General features: G+C 43.0%; 1 protein-coding gene across 3 annotated transcripts; it reads right to left on the bottom strand.

Moving 5' to 3' along the window:
* Window positions 1-11,613: 11,613 nt before the first annotated feature.
* Window positions 11,614-20,845, bottom strand: pcdh18b (protocadherin 18b). 3 transcript variants are annotated; one of them, XM_028416816.1, is made up of 4 exons: window positions 18,034-20,845; window positions 17,519-17,607; window positions 17,021-17,187; window positions 11,614-13,083 (listed from the first exon to the last, which is right to left on the bottom strand). In XM_028416816.1, the coding sequence occupies exons 1-4, from the start codon at window positions 20,533-20,535 to the stop codon at window positions 12,125-12,127; spliced, it is 3,717 nt and encodes a 1,238-aa protein (XP_028272617.1). In that variant the 5' UTR covers window positions 20,536-20,845; the 3' UTR covers window positions 11,614-12,124. The 3 variants fall into 3 exon arrangements, with proteins under 3 accessions (XP_028272617.1, XP_028272619.1, XP_028272618.1); XM_028416818.1 differs by having other exon boundaries at window positions 17,072-17,187; XM_028416817.1 differs by having other exon boundaries at window positions 17,519-17,574.
* Window positions 20,846-22,201: the final 1,356 nt, after the last annotated feature.

Genomic DNA, 22,201 nt, shown 5'->3' with positions numbered 1-22,201 from the left:
AACAAAAAGTGCATCAGAATGAAATCTCCTACCCTGCCTTTAACTAATTTCTATGCCTATACTCTTGTCTATTGAACTCAGATAACACTTGGAAGCACTCTGCCTCTGACACTGCACAACGGAACAAAAAGTAGCGAAGCCGGAACGCAGTGCAAAAACACCTGATGGGATCCCAGCCTAAGTGTTTTGGTGCCTCAACCTGGCTAAAGACAAAGTTATAGGCCAAAAATGATATTGTGACCTGTTTAGACCTATAAGTCTAATGATTAAAGTCTGGTGATGTGTTACCAGTGTGACATGTAACAAACCTCTTAGTGTTTGTGAAGATCAATTTTTTCATCTCCCCCTTTTTTCCATTTGGTATTTTCCATGAGGCAGTACTCATGACACACAGATACAGAGAAATATCTGTAGGAACGGGCATAAAAGGAAGTCATCAGGACTTTCCAAGCAGAAAAACCCCAAAAGGGACAGCCCCTAAAGGATGCAGTCTGTGTGAAAAAGTGCCAAATCAAATGGCAAACAAAGGCATATGTGGTTGTGAAGACAATGAGAAACCACACTGAGAAGTGAGCCTTTTTACACCCTGGGAGCACTGGGCCCAAGGTTTCTGGGCAGGAAGGACCACCCACACAGGCTATGACCTAAAACAGACTGTGGAATACAAAATGCTCCCAGTATACCCAAACAAACGTACCAGACAGGTGCTAACAACACTTATGCACAATAACTGAGTGCACTGCCAGAACAGTTCCACCTGTCAGTGAACTTAATCTGGAGCAGAGAAGATGTCTAAACCGGAGCTCACAGTTTGAACTCATCATTTCTGCGTCGCTGTTGGTGTGAAGGGAAAAAGGGGAAAATGACAACAGATGTGTGCAGCAATCTGTTGAGGAGAGGAAAGAAAAATCCAATTTAAGTGTCTATACTGGAGATGCATTTTAACACCAGGTGTAAGTGTAATCCAGCTAAATCGGAGCAGAGACTCATGCCAGATATGAGACACATGCTGGTGCCAGTTGGAAAGGAGGCGAGAGTTGGAGAAAGAGGGGATATCGAGGGATCATATCCATCCTTTTGTTATTCTGATGCTGATCCATTCGCTGCTTTAGTCAGAGAGCTGGCAGCCACATCCACAGGGAGGGAAGGGAGCAGAGAGTGAGGGAAGGCTCCTGAGAAAAAGGAAGAGCTCCACCTAGTGGTGTGAAAAGAACTGTGAATAAAAACACAGACAAATTGACCACATATAATGGCTGTGGCAGAAACAGGATGTAAAATACAAAGACATCCTTTTAATGCAGGAATTAATAAGTGGGTGTGTTTGTGAAAGTGCAATTCTTTGTTAGAAATACACAACTACACACTATGTTTGCACACACTTTCTTAATAGGCATGTCTTTTTTGTAAGAACTCTTTCTACTTTTAATAACAACCAATTGCATTTTTCACACACCGCACACACGCTCTAATATCACAGTCACACACAGGCATGCCAGGAATTCACCTTGCCTGATGACAAACATGTCTTTATTAATATGCCAGGCCGCTTTGTGAGCAGATTAATTCATCAGTGACGGTGGTGGCGGTGGTGTTTGAGTTTCTGGCAGGGAGAAGTGTTTGTTTGGTGATTTATCAGATGCTGTTGATCCGGCAGCGTGTATTAAAACGTATGCTGCGTGGCAGGTTATGCAGTGAGCTAAGCCAAGTCTAGTGTTACTGTATCTTCTTATAAGAGGGGGATGTTCTTGGCAATATGGTGTGATGCTGTGACTTAGGTGTGAGCATGAAGCAGATCAGTCATGCTGCTGTTGTTGTAGCTGCACAATCGCCAACAGCAGCAAAGTGACTGAGGGGTAACATACTTATTGTTCATGTGTAACTGCCTTCTAAGGGTCAGTTCACTCCAATTACAAACAATAACAAAAAAGCCTTTATTTTCACTAAGGGTACCGAATCATGCAGGTGGTTCTGGTTTTAGAAACATTTGGATTTCTCCATACCTTCTGCCATAACATGCTATGGGTCAGGGCTAATTAAATGTGATGCCACTCCCTACTACACCTCTAATCAGATAATACCTATGACCTTCATGAAGGAGCCTTATGAATAGTGAATAGTCATTTTATGTCCTTTTGTGATCCTGTGATAGACTGGCAGTCTGTCCAGGATCACTCACCTACTTCTAGCTGGAATAAGCTCCAGATCCAGAAAACCTGTTAAAGCCTGGAAATAGATGAACGGGTAGAAGTCCAAATTCTGATAGAAACCTCCAAATTCTGAGTCAGAGAAAAGGTCAAAATTCTAAAGAGATGAGAAGCCAAATTCTGAGGAAAAGTCAGGCTTTGAAGAAAAACATGTCATAAAAGAAGAAAGTGAGAATTAAAATTAGAAAAAAGAACAAAAAACTCACATAGAAAAATGGCCATACTCCTCTCAAATTTTCAGGCAGACCTCCATGCTGTTAGTGAGAATCTTCAAACCTGTAGCACAACTGAAAAGTAGTGGACAGATGTAAGATAGTCAGTAGCTTTTTACTTAGGGGAGATGCTTTCTTAGCATGTAAGGACAGAGCTGAAGGAGAGATTCATCAGGTTCATGATTCATCATGTTCCGTGTAGTGAGCTAAATGAGGTAGAATACTGGTACTATTGAGTATTATTATTTTTAAATGCTGATTGGAGTTATTTCAGAAGGCTACACACCGTGTTGATGTGACATTCAAGTCTTTTCTCGCTGTAATTCAAGGCATCCTCTTTTAACACATCGCATTCACAGTGAGAAACCACTGTACACTGCACATCCAAGGTTAGAAAAGATTAACCCCTGCACACAACTCATGTACTGTACGACTGACACACACTGTCACACACACAGCCACGTAAACAGTCATATCAGGCTAATCTGCCGTGGACAGCCCCACTGTGTTCACAGATAGTGGCCAGCAACCCAGCAAGGTGTTTACTACCATACATAGAGAGATTACACTGGCTTATTGAGCCGTACACACACACACAAGCACACACACACATTTCCACAGGGGCTCAGAAACAGTATGGGGCATCAAGGCTGATACATACTGGACAGATATTGACCGCAATTTCACGCACACAGATATGCTGACGTGTGTCACCACACACACATGCCATTACGCACAAATGTTTTACACAAAACAATGGAGAAATCAAAAAAGCTTGCACTGAAAATGGAGGACACAAAAACATAGAGAAGACACACAACCACACGCACACACACACACACACACATATATATATAAAGGACATTTGCACACAGAAATACACACACAGCAGCTATTGTTCAGCTGATGGTCCATTATCTAACCACTGCCAGCCCTTCTCATCACAGTGTGTGTGTGTCTGTGTGTGTGTGTGTGAGTGTGTGCGAGTGTATGGCACACTTCCCACTGTGGCTGTAAGCTTTCTGTCACACTGCAGTGACGCTACATTTACACCACACACAGGCACACAGGAAAAGAAATGCACAGACATACACCCACACACAAATGCATTTATATACAAACAGCTATTGTTGCAGACATAATCCAAGTGAAGAACATCTTCAGATATTGCTGTAATGAAAACAGCAGCAGATTGTCAACAAAAGGCAGCCATGCTGCTTTGTGACAGGTGGAAATCACAGCGATGATCCGCAGAACATTACTGTAATGAACAAGCTATCTCAACAGTATACATGTACCTGATTCTTCAAAAACAGAGAGGGCTCTCCTCTTCGACAGCAGTGGATGCTGTGCTTGCTCATGAACAAGATCTACTGTGTTGTCTGTGTATTAGCTGCCTCATATTGAAGAAGGGAGGCAGGAATGAGTTTCTTCACCATAAATATTCCATCCACTCGCCTTTTTTTTTTTTGGTCAAACGTCATGGTTGCCTTGGACTCACAAAATACATTTTTGCCCGCAATACAACATTTTTTTTAAACACTTTAATATGATCACACATACCCTGCAATGGATTGGCGACCTAACCAGAGTGTACCGCCTGTGCCTACATAGCTGGGACAGGACAAAGGTAAAGAATACCTTTATTAGTCCCACAATGGGGAAATTGCGTTGCGTTTTACAGTACATTTTACAAATTGTCTCAAGGCGCTTTACAGAAACCCAGAGCCTGTGTTGTTAATATACGGTAGCTACAACTTAGATGTTTCTGGCTAAAAAAGGAGGAAGTAACATAGTGACCAGAAGCCATTAGAGCCGCCGAGCTGCTGGCTCAACACGGCAGTGGGTCAGTGTTTGTGTGGAACAACGATGATGCACCTTTTGACCTCTACTGTACTGAAGTTGCCTAATACCCGATTCCAACATGGCAGTGCCTTCACAGAGCAATGTTTATGCTTTACATATCTGTATGTCCATCTGTAGGCTATATGCTATATAGAATATGTATCTCTACTGTTGTGCAGTAATTTTCAAAAACAGCTTTAGGTGTATTTTCCTGTATTTTGTAGAGTTGCTGTAGTGAACACATGGTGCTGTCAGGCCTACAGAGTATAGTGCACAACAGCTCTCACACAATCATATTTTTTTTAGACTTTATTTAACCAAGTCAAAAAAAATCCACGTCAACAAACAATCAATAAAATAAATTATGATACACTTCAATCATAATCATAACTCATAACAAGATTATGCTAGTCAAATTTGACTCCACTGTTGCACCCGCCAAACAAAAATAATAATAACCATAATAATTACAATATGAATAACAATATTTAAAAAAAACAAATAAATGTACGATTTGTGCTTTTTACCATCACCTACAAGCACATTGACATTTCTCTTTTTTTCCTCCTAGCTCTCTGTCTCCTCCACGAGAAACCCTAAACACTCACTCATCAGCCAGCCTCATCAATATTCATAAGCTGCTTTGCATTGACTATTTAAGTTTACATGTGGGTGTTCAGAAGATGGGCAAAGTAGCGTTTCCACAAATGCATGGTGCTTTAGAAATCTTTCTTCATATGCAATTTTTAGCTTTTAAATGTCCTTTCTATACAATGTTTTATAGAGAAGACTGTTTAGTCTGCCTGTGCAGCAAGACTAATCCTGCAGTCTGCAATGTTCCACTAAAATTCAGTTATTCAGATTAAAAACACTGCTAATGTAAAAAGAATAAATATTTGATCCACAAAATGACACAACAATCAGTGGAAGCACTGACCATGACACAAACCTAGTAACACTTACTTAAGAACTGTGTAAAGTACAAGTCCATAATCTGTCAAACAGGACTTTCTGTCACATTACATATGAGGGTTACAAACGTGCAGCTGAACACTGAAGACAACTTCACTGCAACCGGCTATAGGACACAAGAAGACTCACCAGAACCACACACATAGACAGCTGTGAATATATTGGCAATTATTGGGTTGGGCCCAACATTTTATTAAATTGGCCAAAGCAAAAGTTGAGTATAAATAATAGACTGTTCACCTTTATGGTCACCAGGGTTAGGGATGATTGAAACACCAAATAACCTACATGGTCACTATGTATAACACTATGCTGTGATTTTTATTTTTTATTTAACCTTTTATTTACCAGGAGAGAGACTCTTTTACAAGAGTGCCCTGGCCAAACAGAAACAAACCATCAGAATGTTTACTGGATTAATTAGTTGTTAATTAGTTATTGAAAATCATTTGCAACTGCAGAGTTAAGAAGATTAGCCAGTTAAATGCTGCGTTTCCGGTGAATGCACAGCTTATTGTGTTAGATTTAAAACAGCGCTAACAAAACAAAGCAACACAAAACCCATGCACTACTCAAGTATGGGCACAATGCTCTACACGGACGTGTACCAACTCAGCTGTGCAGCAAATTAAATAAAGGACCCCAGGTAGGAGCCGATCGTAGGCGTTTTTATAGGAATCATAGAACTTCATATTTGCAAATAACTGGCTTGTTACCATGTTACAGCATTGCACCATGGTAAAAAAAATATTTAAACAAATGCAATTTACCAAAACACATTAGCTAAGGTATAAAAATAAGGGGGAGTACACATCATCTGCTTCTGTCAAAATGGGCACAGGTGGTAGAGCCACTAACCATAACCTGGTTCAATCCTTCACTCTAGCTGCATGCCGACAAGGCCTGGGGTAAGACACTTAACCCTTAATTGCTTGAGGCTTGAGGTACCAGCACTTTGGGTACCTTTGAGTAGGTAGGGACAAAAAGCACCATATTAATATACAGATTTGGCCAAATTACCAAGGCCAGCAGAGGGCGCTCATCTACACTGAGTAAATATGAAGCAATTTAGAGTTCTGGCTTAAATATATAACACATGTAGCTGCAGGGGAGAACTATATCTAATGATGATGACATTTTATATTGAAAGGGTCACAGGGTAAGTATATTCTCACCATGTTCTACACAATCAATATTATTCTGGACCTATATGGATGTAAATAGCAAATACCACAAATATGTTTTATAATCTGGATGCCTTTCCTCCCTAAAGGTGAACACAGTGACCAGAGTGACTAGTCTAGCAGTGGTTACATCAGTAATGTCTACTGAATAACATAGAAGTCTGGGATGGAGTCTCCTGAATTATTGCTACATTCTCCAGTTCCAGTTTCATTCTGCAGAGTGGCAACAAGCCCAGACAGCTAGCCAGGCTCATAAAGAACTATCTTCAGCCATGAGAGCTGCAACAGATGGTTTGTACCACACATAATCCTGATCTCTACAGCATGCAGTCAGAGTATGAAGACATTGTGACAAACTGAACTAGCCTTAACAGCATTCTCTGGCTGTGTTTTTCTTCAGGCCTGCTGAATGGGTCCATAGGTGCTATCACTTGCCATGTGCCTGCTTGGTGTTACCATTTATCCACTCAGTGTGTTAAATGTAAGAATCTGACAGATTTGTGGAGGTGACTGATGTTCTCAACTCAGTTAATACAGTCTTTGTGGTATTTTATTCAGATCTGTCTTTGTACTTATGAGTGTGAGTCACTGTGAGTTATTTTGGTTCTTTATTGAACTGTATGTGGTAATTAGTGTAATTAGCTTTCATTTGACTGACCAGGCTTTTTTGTTCTCCGTCAGTTCTCTGAGGATTTTGCTGCTTAGCAGCTTGAGGTCATATTAGCATTGTGTTAGAGTGTTCTGCTGTAACTACAAGCAGTGCTATAGATGGTAATCAGTTATGTAAGGCATAACGTGCCAACAGCTGGTCACTGTCACTGAGCGTCACCCTGCCTCTTACACAACTACTTAAGTTAAAAAAAATTGATTCAGCTTCTTTAGTGGAATGGATATGATCCCCCCTTGGGATCAAAACAGCATCTACAGCAGCAGCTGCCAATAATAAATAACAATGGTGTGCCCCTTAACAATAATTGACCATAATACTGCAATTTACCAATCAGAACTGATTTCATAAAGAACAGTATAATTTAGTGAAAATCCACTGACACTCTGGGAATGACTGCAAAAGGTCCACCAATTAAACCCAGCCTGGTCTCTATTTAATTTATCCGCTGGGCAACTATATAGATGATTATTTTTAGAGTTTGCATATTAAAAGGAATTGTTTTATGTGATTGCTGGGTATGATATGAGCCTCAGCTCCACTCACGCTCCATCTCTTTGCCTGTATTTAGATACATTTGAAGCCAGGCACTGTCAAGATGGCGACAGACAAAGCCTTTTGCACAGACCAGCTCCTCAGAGACAGTCCATGGGTCAATCCTATAAAGCCACTACAATAATACAACTTCTAATACATTCTAATAGTAGAATTTAAGCAGTTTAAAAACAACTCAAAGTTTACCGTCCCTAACAACAACTACATCTGTTAAATAGTAGTGTAACTTAGTAGCCTGATAAGTAACACTAACTAATAACTAGAGTTAGTCACATGCACAACACTTTATTATTTATTTATTATTATTTATCATTTGTAATTTATTTTCTGATTTCAAACATTTTCATCAGTTTACCTTACCTTATGGGTACATTTTCTAAAATGCAAGAAAGCTCCCACTTGAGTGAGATAACCATTCAAAAAATTAAATACTGGATGAGGTTATGAGCCACAAAAAGAACTAATTAACCAAACAGATACATAAAAGACTTGTAATTTCATTTTCATAATATAATGACATAATTTATTTCTGGGATTTTGTGCATTTTTACCTACATTGTTGATAAAATGATAGAATAATCGTACAATTTCACATTGTGGTCTGATCCTCTTTGTTGTGCAGTTTTTTTTTCTGTAACAGCTGCAGTGCGGCCCTTCGTCCTCCAGGGGGCTCTGTTTGGTTGTCCGCTCCATCTCTCTCTCCTCTGGCTCCATGTAAGAGGGCTGCTGGTAGCGGAGGTAGTTATAGTGATGTGGTGGTAAAAGCTGGGTGCTGGAGTCATCAATTTACAGTGCGCATGGTGAACCTCTAGGTGTCACCCATTATCTAGCGGTTCAGCCAGCAGCGGAGGGAGGTGTCTTTGTTCAAACCAAAGGCCTCCATGAAACTCTCAGCAACTCTCTGTTGTTCCAAAGCTGTTGTTGTCATCAGCACATTTCTCCACAGACCACAATATATATAATATTAATATATAAGTGGTAAAATATATAATCCACTGTTTTATTAATTTAAATCGTTTAAACTGTATGATATTAATAAGAGCATAGTAAATACAGCATACACAGTTTTCTTTTAAAAAAATATGGTTATGAGGGTGTTTATTATTGTCCATTGTTGGTGGGTTATAATTTATTGTGATGTAATTGAGGAATCATTGATCAGCCAGTACATTCTGAGCACTGACAGGTGGCGGGAATAGCACTGATTACCTGGTTACCATGGCACCTGCCAGTGGGTGGGATAAATCAGGCAGCAAATGAACATTGTCTTCAGAGATGATGTTGAAGCAGAAATAATAGGCAACAGAAGGATTTGACCAAACTGTGATGGCTGACTGGGTCAGAGCTTAGGCTCTAAACTTGCTGCACTTTTTGGGTGTTCTTGGTCTGCAGTGGTCAATACTTTCAAAAGTGGTCCAAAAAGGAAAAGAGGTACATCAGAGACAAATTCATGCATGGCCAAGGCTCATTGATGCACATGGTGAGGTGTGGTCCGATTCAACTGATAAGCAACTGAAGCTGCTGAAACAGTTTCTGCTGGTTCTGATAGAAAGGTGTCAGAACACACAGTGTGTCACATATTGTTGTGTATGAGACTGTGACCAATCAGGGTGTCCATGCTGACCCCTGTCCACTGCTGAAAGCTTCTACAATGGACACATGAGAAGTGGACTAAAGCAAGATACCACAGCACACTTTAAAAGATCTAGTGGAGTCCATGAATCCATGGTAAGGGGCATTATGTTTTGGTTGATAAAGTACATTAAAGTTACAGTTACAATAAAATGTACGAACAAAAATCATTTTCTCTATATAAATGACCATGTCTCTTTACATGCTTTATCTCCACCTGCACCTGTTTCATCTTATCTACAGGATGTCAAACCCCAGCGACACAAACGTTTCAAATCCAAATGTTCTGGCTGTGAGGAAAGTCAACTAGCCAATAGGGTGAATGCAGAAATCATATGATTTGCATGCACCTAATTTGACAGCACATCAAAAAAGACCTACACTCAACAAAAATATAAACGCAACACTTTTGTTTTTGCTCCCATGTTTCATGAGATGGACTTGAAGATCTAAACTTCATTCCAGATACACAATATTACCATTCCTCTCAAACATTGTTCACAAATCTGTCTAAATGTGTGATAGTGAGCACTTCTGCTTTGCTGAGATAATCCATCCCACCTCACAGGTGTGCCACATCAAGATGCTGATCTGACATCATGATTAGTGCACAGGTGTACCTTAAACTGCCCACAATAAAAGGCCACCCTGAAATGTGCATTTTGTTTCTGCTTTATTGGCGGTCTGGGGACTCAGAACCAGTCAGTATCTGGTGTGACCACCATTTGCCTCATGCAGTGCAACACATCTTCTTCGCATAGAGTTTATCAGATTGTCTATTGTGGCCTGTGGAATGTTGGTCCACTCCTCTTCAATGGCTGTGCGAAGTTGCTGGATATTAGTGGGAACTGGTGCACGCTGTCGTATACGCCGGTCAAGCACATCCCAAACATGTTCAATGGGTGACATGTCCGAACTGGGACATTTTCAGCTTCCAAGAATTGTGTACAGATCCTTGCAACATGGGGCCGTGCATTATCTTGCTGAAACATGAGGTGATGTTCATGGATGTATGGCACAACAATGGGCCTCAGGATCTCATCACGGTATCTCTGTGCATTCAAAATGCCATCAATAAAATGCACCTGTGTTCTTCGTCCATAACAGATGCCTGCCCATACCATGACCCCACCACCACCATGGGCCACTCGATCCACAACATTGACATCAGCAAAGCGCTCACCCACACGACGCCACAAACGCTGTCTGCCATCTGCCCTGAACAATGTAAACCGAGATTCATCCGTGAAGAGAACACCTCTCCAACGTGCTAGACGCCATCGAATGTGAGCATTTGCCCACTCAAGTCTGTTACGGCGACGATCTGGAGTCAGGTTAAGACCCCGATGAGGACGACGAGCATGCAGTTGAGCTTCCCTGAGACGGTTTCTGACAGTTTGTGCAGAAATTGTTTGGTTATGCAAACCAATTGTTTCAGCAGCTGTCTGAGTGGCTGGTCTCAGACGATCTCGGAGGTGAACCTGCTGGATGTGGAGGTCCTGGGCTGGTGTGGTTACTCGTGGTCTGCGGTTGTGAGGCCGGTTGGATGTACTGCCATATTCTCTGAAATGCCTTTGGAGACGGCTTATGGTGGAGAAATGAACATTCAATGCACGAGCAACAGATCTGGTTGACATTCCTGCTGTCAGCATGCCAATTGCACACTCCCTCAATGCTTGTGGCATCTGTGGCATTTTGCTGTGAGACAAAACTGCACATTTCAGGGTGGCCTTTTATTGTGGGCAGTTTGAGGTACACCTGTGCACTAATCATGATGTCAGATCAGCATCTTGATGTGGCACACCTGTGAGGTGGGATGGATTATCTCAGCAAAGCAGAAGTGCTCACTATCACACATTTAGACAGATTTGTGAACAATGTTTGAGAGGAATGGTAATATTGTGTATCTGGAATGAAGTTTAGATCTTCAAGTCCATCTCATGAAACATGGGAGCAAAAACAAAAGTGTTGCGTTTATATTTTTGTTGAGTGTAATTGGGTTTAAATGCCAAAATGAACTGGTCTGTTAAATAGAACTCATAAACAGAAGATACTCAGTTTAGAGAGATATGAAACCAAAACATTTGACGATAGAACCTGAAAAATAAATATATGTTGCTAGATATTTAATTTTCATTGAACATTTAGTGTTGTCAATCAATTACCTGAAAAAGATTTTTTTCTGAAATTTGATGAATATATTTATAGTTTAACATATTAACATCCTTACATATTGACCAATGACATTAAATAGTATACAGCTTCTCATTAACCCTGCTACAAAACCACAGACTCTGAATCATGTTTGGTTATTGTTGTTTTATTTGTGTATCATCCCCTTCCCTTCCCCACAATAATCCACAAAGACACGTGTCCATTAATTCATTAATATATTCCTGTATACATATCATAGTGACAAATAAAAAAGAATCACAATACAAAAGACAATTTAAATATGTAGAATGTCAATCGCATGTCAAAGTCTTGATTCAGCATTTTTTGTACTCAACATGCATTCAAAATATAAAAATAGACTTCTGATTAAGTTTATATACACTTTCCTTTTTTTTATAAATATAAGTATACAAATGTATTTTTAAAATACAAAGATAAATACAGTCACATAGTGTACATTGTGTACCAAACCAGCAATTAACAAACAATTTTTTTTTGGATATTTAGCATTCACAAAACACAATTATTACATTAGAAATGCAGCTTTAACGACAATTGCAGGTCTTTTTTTGTCTAGTCTATCCTTCTTTTTCCACCCACAGGCCTTCACTTTCATTTTGCATAAAAGGAAGCAGTGAGTGGGCAGTAAATAAATAATGAGGATCAGAAACAGGGAGTCTAGCTCTGCCGGACATCCTGTAAGAGTTTGTTGATCTCAGCCACCAGCTCACTGGCATCCACCAGCTCGTGTCGGCTGTCGCTGCGTTTGCCCTGAAGGTGGCTGAGCACCGAGTCAAAATCGTCCTCCTCATAGTTCTCTGGGATCTCCTCCATGGCTGGGAGCCACTTAGAGGAGGGCCCAGGGAGAGGCACAGGCACCGGCACTGGAGCCTGGGAGGCCTGCACCATTGTGGGGCTGACCAGTGCCGTGAGCAGGGGGCTGCTGTGGGGTTTGGGGGTATTCCCGCTGTTCTGCGGGCTGTTTTTGGGGGCCTGTGTACCTTTGTGGCCGCTGCTCTGGGAGCTAAGTTTGGTGCTGGGTTTCAGGGTGTGGTAGCTCCCACCCTGATGGTGGCCAGATGGGCCGATGCTGCTTCCAGGGTTCTGGAAGTGGGTGTTAGCAGCCCAGGCTGCCACACCCTGCTGGTGGACAGAAGGGCTGGGCTTACCAGGCAGATGACCCCTTCTACGATCTAAAGATCCAGTCATGGGCACACCCACCCCGCTCACGCTAGTCCCCTTTTGGTTCTCGTTGACCTGCACATACGAGTCCAGGCCCTGGGGTAGCAACCTCTGGAACACACTGCTCATCTCTGACAGTAGTGATGTGGTCCCACACAAGTCTTCATCTCTGGGTACACCACCACCGCTTTCTCCCCCTTCCTCTTCATCACCATCCTCTCCACCGAGGTCCTTCCCAAAGGTGGAGAAGCTCTGGTTCCGAGCTGGTCCGGTGTCAGTGCAGGGTTGGGGGGTCTTTTCCTGAGGAAGGTCGGTGGCTTGGCGGGCTTCTTCTCCGGGGATGTAGAGATTGCTGCGGTAGTCGGAGGAAGATGAGGCTGGGGAGGCCAAGGGGGGCATCCAACACTGATCGGAGTGACCCAGGACACGACACTCTTCTGTGCAGTGCCTCATAGCTGAAACATAAAAACAAACACCTGTTTAGAACATCTCATATATCTGCACTCAGACCTGCAATCATATTGATTATTTACCCCTGATGATTAATTGTCCAACTAACAGTCCAAAACACAAAGAAAAGAGGACAAAATCTAACACCAGAGAATGCTACTTAAGTCAGGTCGATTAAATGACTTCAAAATTACATCTTTGTTCAGCAATTTAGCAAAGTAAGTTCCATCTAATATTTGTTTGCTGCCTTTTTTGCAGCACCCTCTCTGGTGGAAATCTGCCCTGATGAGTCTGAAAGGCTCCCCGCTGGAGTTCTCCTGCTACCTTTCAATGTGTTTACCACAGAGAGACAATTCAGCAAGGCCGATCGATGCACATTACCCATTCAAAATAACTCCTCCTCTAAAAGCCCTGCATTTTTCCCTTTCAAGTCACTCTTTTCAATATTAAATCTTCAAATAGAAACTCTCTGAAGAATAAATTAGACAAATCAAATATGCCAACTTAAAGCCTTCATTAAAGGAGCACGGCGCTTTTCAGTCGTGCCATTGAGGGACTTCATTATCCCCTCATTAACATGAAAGGAACATTTATAATACATCTTAGAGCAGATGAAAAGTGCATTTGGGTGCACTGGAAGGGAAAACCAGTGCGGGGGCAGAGGCAGATGATTGGGTACCCCAATGATGAAAGGGTAAAAAAAGGGAAAGATTTAGCCTGACTGATTTGTGAGTAAAAATACAAAAAAAATGATTCAAGCAAACATTAACTGAAACCTTGAGCATAATGTCAATTCAACTTACATAGTGACTGATTATTTACTCTTAAATTATCTGACTACTTTTTCGGGGCTACTGCCAATAATGTGTGTGTTTAGGCAGAAGGGCACTATTATCTCCATGCCTAAAAAACCCTGAGGAATACATTTCCCATAATGCAAATCATTATTGTCTTCTAGTTCATCCTCAGTATAACCAAAGTAGTGAACTGACTTTGTAGTGATCATTTAACCTGTTATAAGGCTCAGTAGAAAATCAGTAGGCAACACTGTTAACTCCCCATTAATTATGGCACACGAATGGGGTCAGGCTCCACAGAGGGGATATTTATAACCACTGTTCAGGTTATAAACAAGCTGCTCTCCACATCAGTGGATAAGGCGTCCACTTCATGCACCTTGTACACTTTTGGGCCTGTTAAATGTCCTTTTTTTCTTCTAACAAGAATACAAAATTCTGTGAGTCTTGTGCCTATTGCATATTGATTTCAGTGTATCTACAAATCAACAGTCAAAACTCTTTTTATGTTTTTCTAAATAATGACATGTTAAGTTACTGTCTACTTGTAGCCATGAGTGTGTTGTTTCCATATGATGCCTTACTTTGCAGTGAACAATCCAGCGCAGGCTTTTTGAATAGGTTACTAGTGGTGAATGTGGTAAAAACTCCAAAAATAATTACCGACAAACACAGTTTCCCCTCGTGGATCAATAAGGTATCTTTCTATCTATGTCTATCTATCGGTCAAGTTCTCTTATTTAATCAATAATCAAGTAGGATAAGGAGTAACGTTTTCTTTTACCTGACCTGATAATCCCACCATGGGAATAAAAAGGCATCCTGCTCTCTACTTAACCAGACCTGTTACTGAGTATGAGTTTTGGATTATTTTATGCCTGAAGACATATTCAGCATGTAGACGTGCTACAACCCAACCATAATGACAGAGAGCCGACTAAATGCTGCTCAAAATCATCCATGCTGCAGTGGACACGGGGGTGGGAGGCGGGCTGAACATACAGAAGCAGAAAGGTGAGCTTTGAGATGTAATTATACTCTTCAGGGCTTAATCACGAGCGCAACTCTGAGCCGACTCCATAGCAACTATTCGCCACATGGCAATTAAATGCCTCCTTTTCATCAGAGGAGCATGAGGACTCCGTTTTGGATGGCTGAAAACTGAAGGCTTGAAGGTGGGAAAAAGGAGAGTGACTAACGAGCTGAGCTCCTCCACAAAGCTGTAAAGGAGGGGAGGGAGCGAGGAGGAGTTAGTGATGAGATTGTCTGCCCGTCTGTGTCGACTTTAATTGGGATGTAGCTCAAATGTGGTATCGAGTGATGGCTGTGTGGGAAGCTGGCTGGAAAGAAGCGAGAGCTCTGAGCGCGAAGGGCTGGTGTGATAAAAGAATCTGTAACCTGTGTGACGTTAGCTGAGACAGGCTGAGGAATTTTAGAGGATGTGACTGAGTCTTACCCACCCAGCTAGTCAGTGAAAGCTGCCAGATATTTGATGCTGGCAGGCAAATATTTCAAGGGTCAATCAACAAGTGTTCAAAGTTCCCTTTTACTATGGAGAGGATGGAAAGTCCATGCAGTGTGACAAGCAGGGAGAGGAAGGGGGCTGTAAAAGAGGATCAGTTAAACTATCTGGAGAGATATCGCAAGAACTTAGTGACAGTGAGGTAAAGCTCTGTGGGTGGAGTGCATACTGTATCATTCACAATCCTCCAAGGCATTGCACATGCAGCCACACTTAATGCAGTGAAAAACACATGCCAAAAAAAGAACCTGAGGCCCTATTTAATATATATATATATACACTAATATCACATTTCCTCTTAGGTGCTAGCTTAAGTAGTATCTCTGTGTAGTCAATCTCTTTGTGTTACTCTTACAGATAAGCAAGAAAATCCAAGTTGACTTTTGCTCAGCTAATGCTATAAATTGATAAAAATTGTGTCAGGTTTATACCTAACTACAAGAGGGAGTGTGGTTTGTGTCCCCTATCACTTACTATGGGCACTGGAAATGGATCCTTTCAGAACCAGCAGAAAGAGGATGAATGACTACAGAAGTATGTGTTGAGTCATGAAAATTGATTAACCCTTTAGAACCCCAATTTCCACAGGAGGACTACATGTTTAATAAAAGAAATACCCAAATTACACTAATCACAGACACAGGTACAATAGCCCTGCACTGAGAATGTACTGTACTGCCTACCAAATGTGACCTAGAAAATCATGATTTTTTATCACTTTTCACAAAAAAATCAGCCTGAAAAACAGCAGATTCTGTGAAATAAAAATATCTGCACTTCTCAGCACAACTAGGCAGCCAGGACTGACTCACACATGACCAGCAGTCACATGACAAAAAAAATCAGGAAATGTTTGGTTGCTGTGCAGGATTTCTACAGTTGATCTCGAGTATAGTGAAAAATGTGTGAAATCGTTCTCCACACGTCTTCTGGGCAGAACTTTTTTCTTGGTCATGTCATGTTATTGTGTTGGATTTTTAGAGTGGGCATGGTGAATGTGGAGAAGCCCAAAAGCTTCATCAGGTGCACAGAATGACACAGGTCAAACATAACTGTCTGCCAGACCTGTTGTTCAATCTATTATCATGCTACGAGCATGTACATGCCCACCTCCCTGGAAACATCTTCACAACTTGTGTGTGTGTGTGTGTGTGCAATGTGCGTGGCAGTGGGAGGGCCACATGAGGAGTTCTGCACACATGTTTCTCATTAAGTATGTTAATATTTAATAATGTTATGTCCTGGCCGAAACAAACTTTGTTTTTGTTCTTGCCACATCAGGAACACAAACAGAGTTCTCTGTTGTCGTGGAGTATGTAACAAGCTTAGGTGATAGTATACAGTGATTCTTTAAGATCTGACACAATCCAGTGCTCATCAGATGGCCTCTAGGTGGGGTTACTACCCCAGGGTTGAGAAATGTTTATGTAGCCCCACTGAGCCATAATTAAAGACACACAATCTAACTTTGTGCTTTGAACTGTTGAGTACAATTTGCAGACAAAAATAAAAACAGGATTTTTTTTCTTGGGTGCAAAGGAAAAATAAAGGGAATGAGGCCTTGGAAGTGAGGGTTGGGAGGTGTGGTGAAGGGGGAAAGGGGAATGGTGGGGAGGGGTGTACCTGCATGCGGTCTGTGGCCATCAGGGGCATATATCTCAGTAAAGCCCTCACCAAGGAGCCTATCCATGGGTGACTCCCTGCCAGGCTCGTAGTCGCTGTCCCCAGCCTCGCTGTCTCCACGCCCGCTGTCCTTCAGGCTGAACTTATCCATCTCGTTCAGAGCATATCTACACGGAGCCAGACAGAGATTTGATCCATTAATCACTGACAATAATACTAGCATGGTTATGGAGACACCATGCTACTGATGGATAATAAGGTACAGGGAGTGCGCTCTGCAGAAGGGGTTTTACATAAAATTATGCAAATGTGAAGTTGAGCATACAGTTTGACTCTAAACCAAAAAAGGTACTGGATGTGGGTAGAAGAACTGTGTGAATGTACTAACAACAGAGCCAGTCATGTGGAAATGCTTTGCTGTAATATCACACAAGTGCACCACAGGGGTGTTCCTTATATTAGGTCTGACTTCCAACTGCCATTTTACATGCAAGTTACCTGTAGCTCCTGGTGTATTTGTTGCCTCTGAAGCTTGGTCGTGGCTGGTACTGGCCCTGATGGAGCATGGACAGAAGCTGTGAGACTTGCTACAATCCCAAGAGAAACAAAACAAAAAACAAAAAAAAAGAAAAAGGACAAAAATAAAAGGAAAAAATGAAGAGGGGAAAATGAATGGAGTCAAACAAGCAAGGTCACAAGACAATGTTGGGTAGGGGTAGGCTGAGGTGGGGGTTGCATTGTGGGGAAGGGATGGGGTTGGGGGGAGTGTGCATGACTTTGTGACTTGCTCCTGAATGTGATGGTCAACAAAAATATGACACATAGGGCTGAAGGTAACAAAATATGGGAGTAAGGGATAAATTCAGAACAAATACTAGATATAAGACGAAAAATGTATATAGTATATATAGTAGTATAGTATAGTATAGTATATATAGTATTTTTTTTACATTAACCACTAATGTATGTTTACTTTTAGCAAAAAAAACAGCAGCAGAAAATGACTGTCTTACCTCTACAGGAGGTGTCGCGTGGGCCAGCTCCAGAGCAAAGTTCTCTGGCACATGATTGGAGGAGATGGTGACCAAGCTGTTGAGGGACTGTCGGCTGTGATGACTCTGCCTGCTACCCAGGGTGCCCCTCTCAGGTGTTGGTGAAGGTGACGGGGAGCGTGGGTGTGGCCGCACAGGTAGAGTTCCGTTGACAGTTGGGACCAGGGTGATGTCTGCCTTGTGGATCTGCCTGGCAGGCTTCTTTGGGTGGTTCTGGTAACTGTTCTCGGCCACACGGCAGTTGTAATTGCGGCTTGGGTCTTTCTTCTCGCGACTGCAGCGGGCAGTTGCAAACATCACCATGACTACAAGGAGGAGGGCGCAAACTGCACCGAGAGAGATGATGACGATAAGTGAGAGGTCCAGTGAGGCTTGGCTGGAGCCAGTAGGGTAGAGTGGGGGAAGGATGTCCATGTTCTCCTGTAGAGAAAGTCGGAGGAGGGCTCCTGTGGAGAGCCGGCTGGTGCCCCTGTCCTGCACTTCCACCCTTATCTCCATCACATCCCGTGGAGCCAGCTCCAGACTGGCATTGGTTCTAAGCTCACATCGGCGGGCATCCATCACAAACAGTCCATCCTCATTGCCACCAACAATAGCGCAGCTCACCTCTCCATTAGCCCCGGCATCACGGTCTGTGACTTTAAGTGCCGTGATCAGCTGACCAGCTGAGGCGTACTTCCATACCGGAAGCTCTGCTGTGTGATTCCTAAGGGAGGGAGAGTGGATAACAGGTGGGTTGTCATTTTCATCTAAAACGGTGAGTAGAACGGTGGTGTTGGCTGACAGCGCGGGGTTTCCCCCGTCACGTGCCTGAACCGTGAAGCCTACTCGGCTAACATCTTCATGGTCAAAGCTGCGTAAGGCATAGACAGCACCATTAGAAGGATCAATGGTGACGTAGGTAGAGATGGGACTCCCTTGGACCAGAGCCTCAATGATGGAGTAGGTCACCTGGCCATTGGTACCCAGATCTGGATCTGAGGCCACCACAGTCATCAGGTAAGCTCCAGGAGAGTTGTTCTCTGATTTAAAGACCTCATAGCGGCTTTTCTCAAAACGTGGAGGATTGTCATTTTCATCTAGCACCTGAACAGTGAAATGCTTGATGGTGGAAAGGCTGGGGGACCCCCTGTCCTCAGCGATGACTGTCAGACTGTACTCTGACCTCTTTTCTCTGTCCAGTGAGACATTGGTGAGGATCATATAGTTCTTTTCATGGGTTTTCTGGAGCCTGAAATGCCCATGGCCGTGCAGCCTGCACACCACCTCCCCGTTGGGCCCTCCATCACTGTCGTCAACACGCACCAGAGCTATGAATGTATCCACTGGGGCTCCCTCTGAAATGTAGGCCACTTCCTCTTTGCCAGGCGTCATCAGGTTGATGTTTATCTCTGGTTTGTTGTCATTCACATCCACCACTTTAACCACAATTTTGCACAGTCCAGGGATGGAATTAGGGCCCAAATCCTGAGCCTGAACATCCAGTTCATAGGAAGCAGTTGTTTCATAGTCCACCTTTTTAATCAAAGTAATGTGGCCATTTTCTGGGTTTATCTTAAATGTTTCCAAGATCTTTGGGGAGACATGACTGCTGAAAGAGTAGACTATTTTCCCATTAGTGCCCTCATCTGGATCTGTGGCGTTTAAATCAATGATTAGAGTCCCAAGGGGTGAGTTTTCCATCAAATTGATAATATAAGCCTGCTCATCAAAAGCTGGGCTGTTGTCATTGGAATCTGAGATACTTATCTTCAGCAAAGTGGAGCCAGACTTCGGGGGCACACCATTATCTGAGGCCGTGAGCTGCAGCTGGTAACTGGACTGCACCTCCCGGTCAAGATCCCTCATGACCACCAGCTCTGCATACTTGGCCCCATCTGTCCTGGTCCTCACGTCGATCTTAAAGAAGTTATTCTGTGTCAGGGAATATGTGTGCAGGGAGTTCTCTCCTACGTCGGCATCTACGGCGCCGTCCAGCGGGATACGCGTCCCTACGGATGCGCTCTCAGAGATCTCAATGGGAACGATGGCGCGGGAGAAATGCGGGGAGTTGTCGTTAATGTCCAACACTTCCACTTCCACATGGAACAGCTGTAGATACTCCGTGGGCAGCGTGACCACATCAAATTCAATCGAGCAGTTTAAGTTTTTCTCACAAAGCTTCTCTCGGTCGATTTTGGTGCCAATGGTGATCTCTCCGTCCTCCTCCCGGACAGACAAGAACGGTGTGCTCTCTCGCTGCATAGCGCGGAACCGAAAGGTCAGGGAGCTCGGTAGTTTGGATAAAACTCCAGCCACATCTTCCTTTAAACGTGCAATAACTGTACCCACTTTTTGCTCTTCATAAACTTTGTATTTCAAAGTCTTTCCGGTGGCAACATGAACAAGCGTGACCAAAAGCAGCAGTTTGAGTACTGCCGAGAAGAATACGTTTCCTTTGGTTTGGATCATTTTGGCCCCCATCTTATGCGCTCTCACTGTGGCGTTAACTTCCACAGAGGGTCTTCTCAGAAGTCTGGCATGTTAAATCCTCCACTGCTCATCAGTTTCCGCAACAACAAAAAAACTCCGCACAAATAATTAAAATAAATAATTTAGATAAATATTCAGAAATTGTCCCTCTTTTAGGAGAGTATATAGCACACAAGCCTCTGCGCTTTCTTTGTAAAGTGATCTGTTGCATATATCCACATATGCCCGTCGCCTCCTGCGTGTGTGCGCCCGTGAATGAGTGAGAGTGTATGTCTGAGCGAAGAAAAGGCGCAGCTTTCTCTCAGTCTGTGTGTCTGTGTGAGAGTGGGAGAGGGAGAGAGAGAGAGGGAGTCACTGTGTGCGCGCGCGCCCTGCTCCGTGCGCACTGCTCTGTCGCTGCTCCAGCTCTCTTTCGCCCGCCCCGCACCCAAACTGCGTCTCTTTTCCACACAAAAACACTCCCCCCTCCTCCTTCTCCTCCACTACTCCCTCACCCCCTCTTCTCCTAAATCACTAGAATGGCCTCCTTCAAGCAGCACAGGAGGGACTATTGATGGTCGACCGCCTCTCTCTCTCTCTCTCCCCTCACCCCCACCACCGACACAGAAGACACCCCAGTATTAAAAGTGTGTCACAACAATAGACCAGAGGAGGAATTATTCTGGGCTCAGCCACTTTTAACACAACCACACAGTGACCCGCGGCAGGCTTACATTGTTATGGCAGCATTCACAACGTGTGCCAACTCGGGTCTTTTGTCATGTGTGCGTAAAACCCGAAATTGTCCCTATCAGAATTGTAATGCCAAGAGGAAGGGAACGTGTCCGTCACTCCGTGGTCGGTGTGTGACCAGACCATATAGACATGATTGCTATTAGAGAATGCATATAAACTCACATATAACTTTGTCATCTTCCAAAAATGTCCCGGGATTATTCTTAGTTATCTTTCATCTATCTTCACATCTATCAGCTCCTTGTGCGCAATAACGCACAGCATACCACTACATCAGGTGCTTTTTGTGCCACTAAATTCTGATGTGCGTGTCTGCATGACGCACAGGCAAGTTCAGTCACTTTTAGTCCAGACATTCCTGATTCAATGCTCTCACCAAAAGAGGGCAAAATATTCCTGTCAACCATATTTTAAACTTCGGTTCTTTGTTTTTTGCACTTTTACACAAAGCGTTCGGACGCTTGTTTAAATGTTTGCAACAAATTGTTCATATGTGTAAAGGTATGGCTATATTATTTACATTTGTAGTTCTGGGATATTCCTGATATTGAAATTGCAGCACTTTCTCACACATGGTTAATGTATGGCGAGTGCCTTGACATCCACCCAGCTGACCCGACGGCTGTCTTTTCAAAAACCTCCCCCTCTCGCCCCCTCCTTTTGCTGCATAATAATGTTTTATGGAAATCTACAACTCCTGATCCAACCAAATTACCATCCTGCAAAGTCCAAGTGTCGCTCAGAGAGCAAACAACTGGGCAAGCAGCGCTTTATGAGAGCAGCACCAGACCATCTGGCTCGAGCCTCAGACAACCCAAACCTACAATTACCATCTATTCAGACCCTGCCGCCCCCGGCCGAAAATCACCAAGTGAGAATTAGCCTCGGCTCTTGTCAGATAAAATCTAATATCCTCATCACG

This window comes from Parambassis ranga, chromosome 10, assembly GCF_900634625.1.
Source record: "Parambassis ranga chromosome 10, fParRan2.1, whole genome shotgun sequence".
Lineage (NCBI taxonomy): Eukaryota > Metazoa > Chordata > Actinopteri > Ambassidae > Parambassis > Parambassis ranga.
This window is presented reverse-complemented; position numbering and strand designations above follow the sequence as displayed.

What these genes read in the sequence shown, in the direction of transcription:
- pcdh18b (XM_028416816.1), bottom strand. Translation starts at nt 20,535, where the DNA reads ATGGGGGCCAAAATGATCCAAACCAAAGGAAACGTATTCTTCTCGGCA. An exon ending in AAATACACCAGGAGCTACAG is followed by an intron (nt 17,188 to 17,518) that starts GTAACTTGCATG and finishes GGCTCCGTGTAG; the next exon opens with ATATGCTCTGAACGAGATGG. An exon ending in TGGCCACAGACCGCATGCAG is followed by an intron (nt 13,084 to 17,020) that starts GTACACCCCTCC and finishes TTTATGTTTCAG; the next exon opens with CTATGAGGCACTGCACAGAA.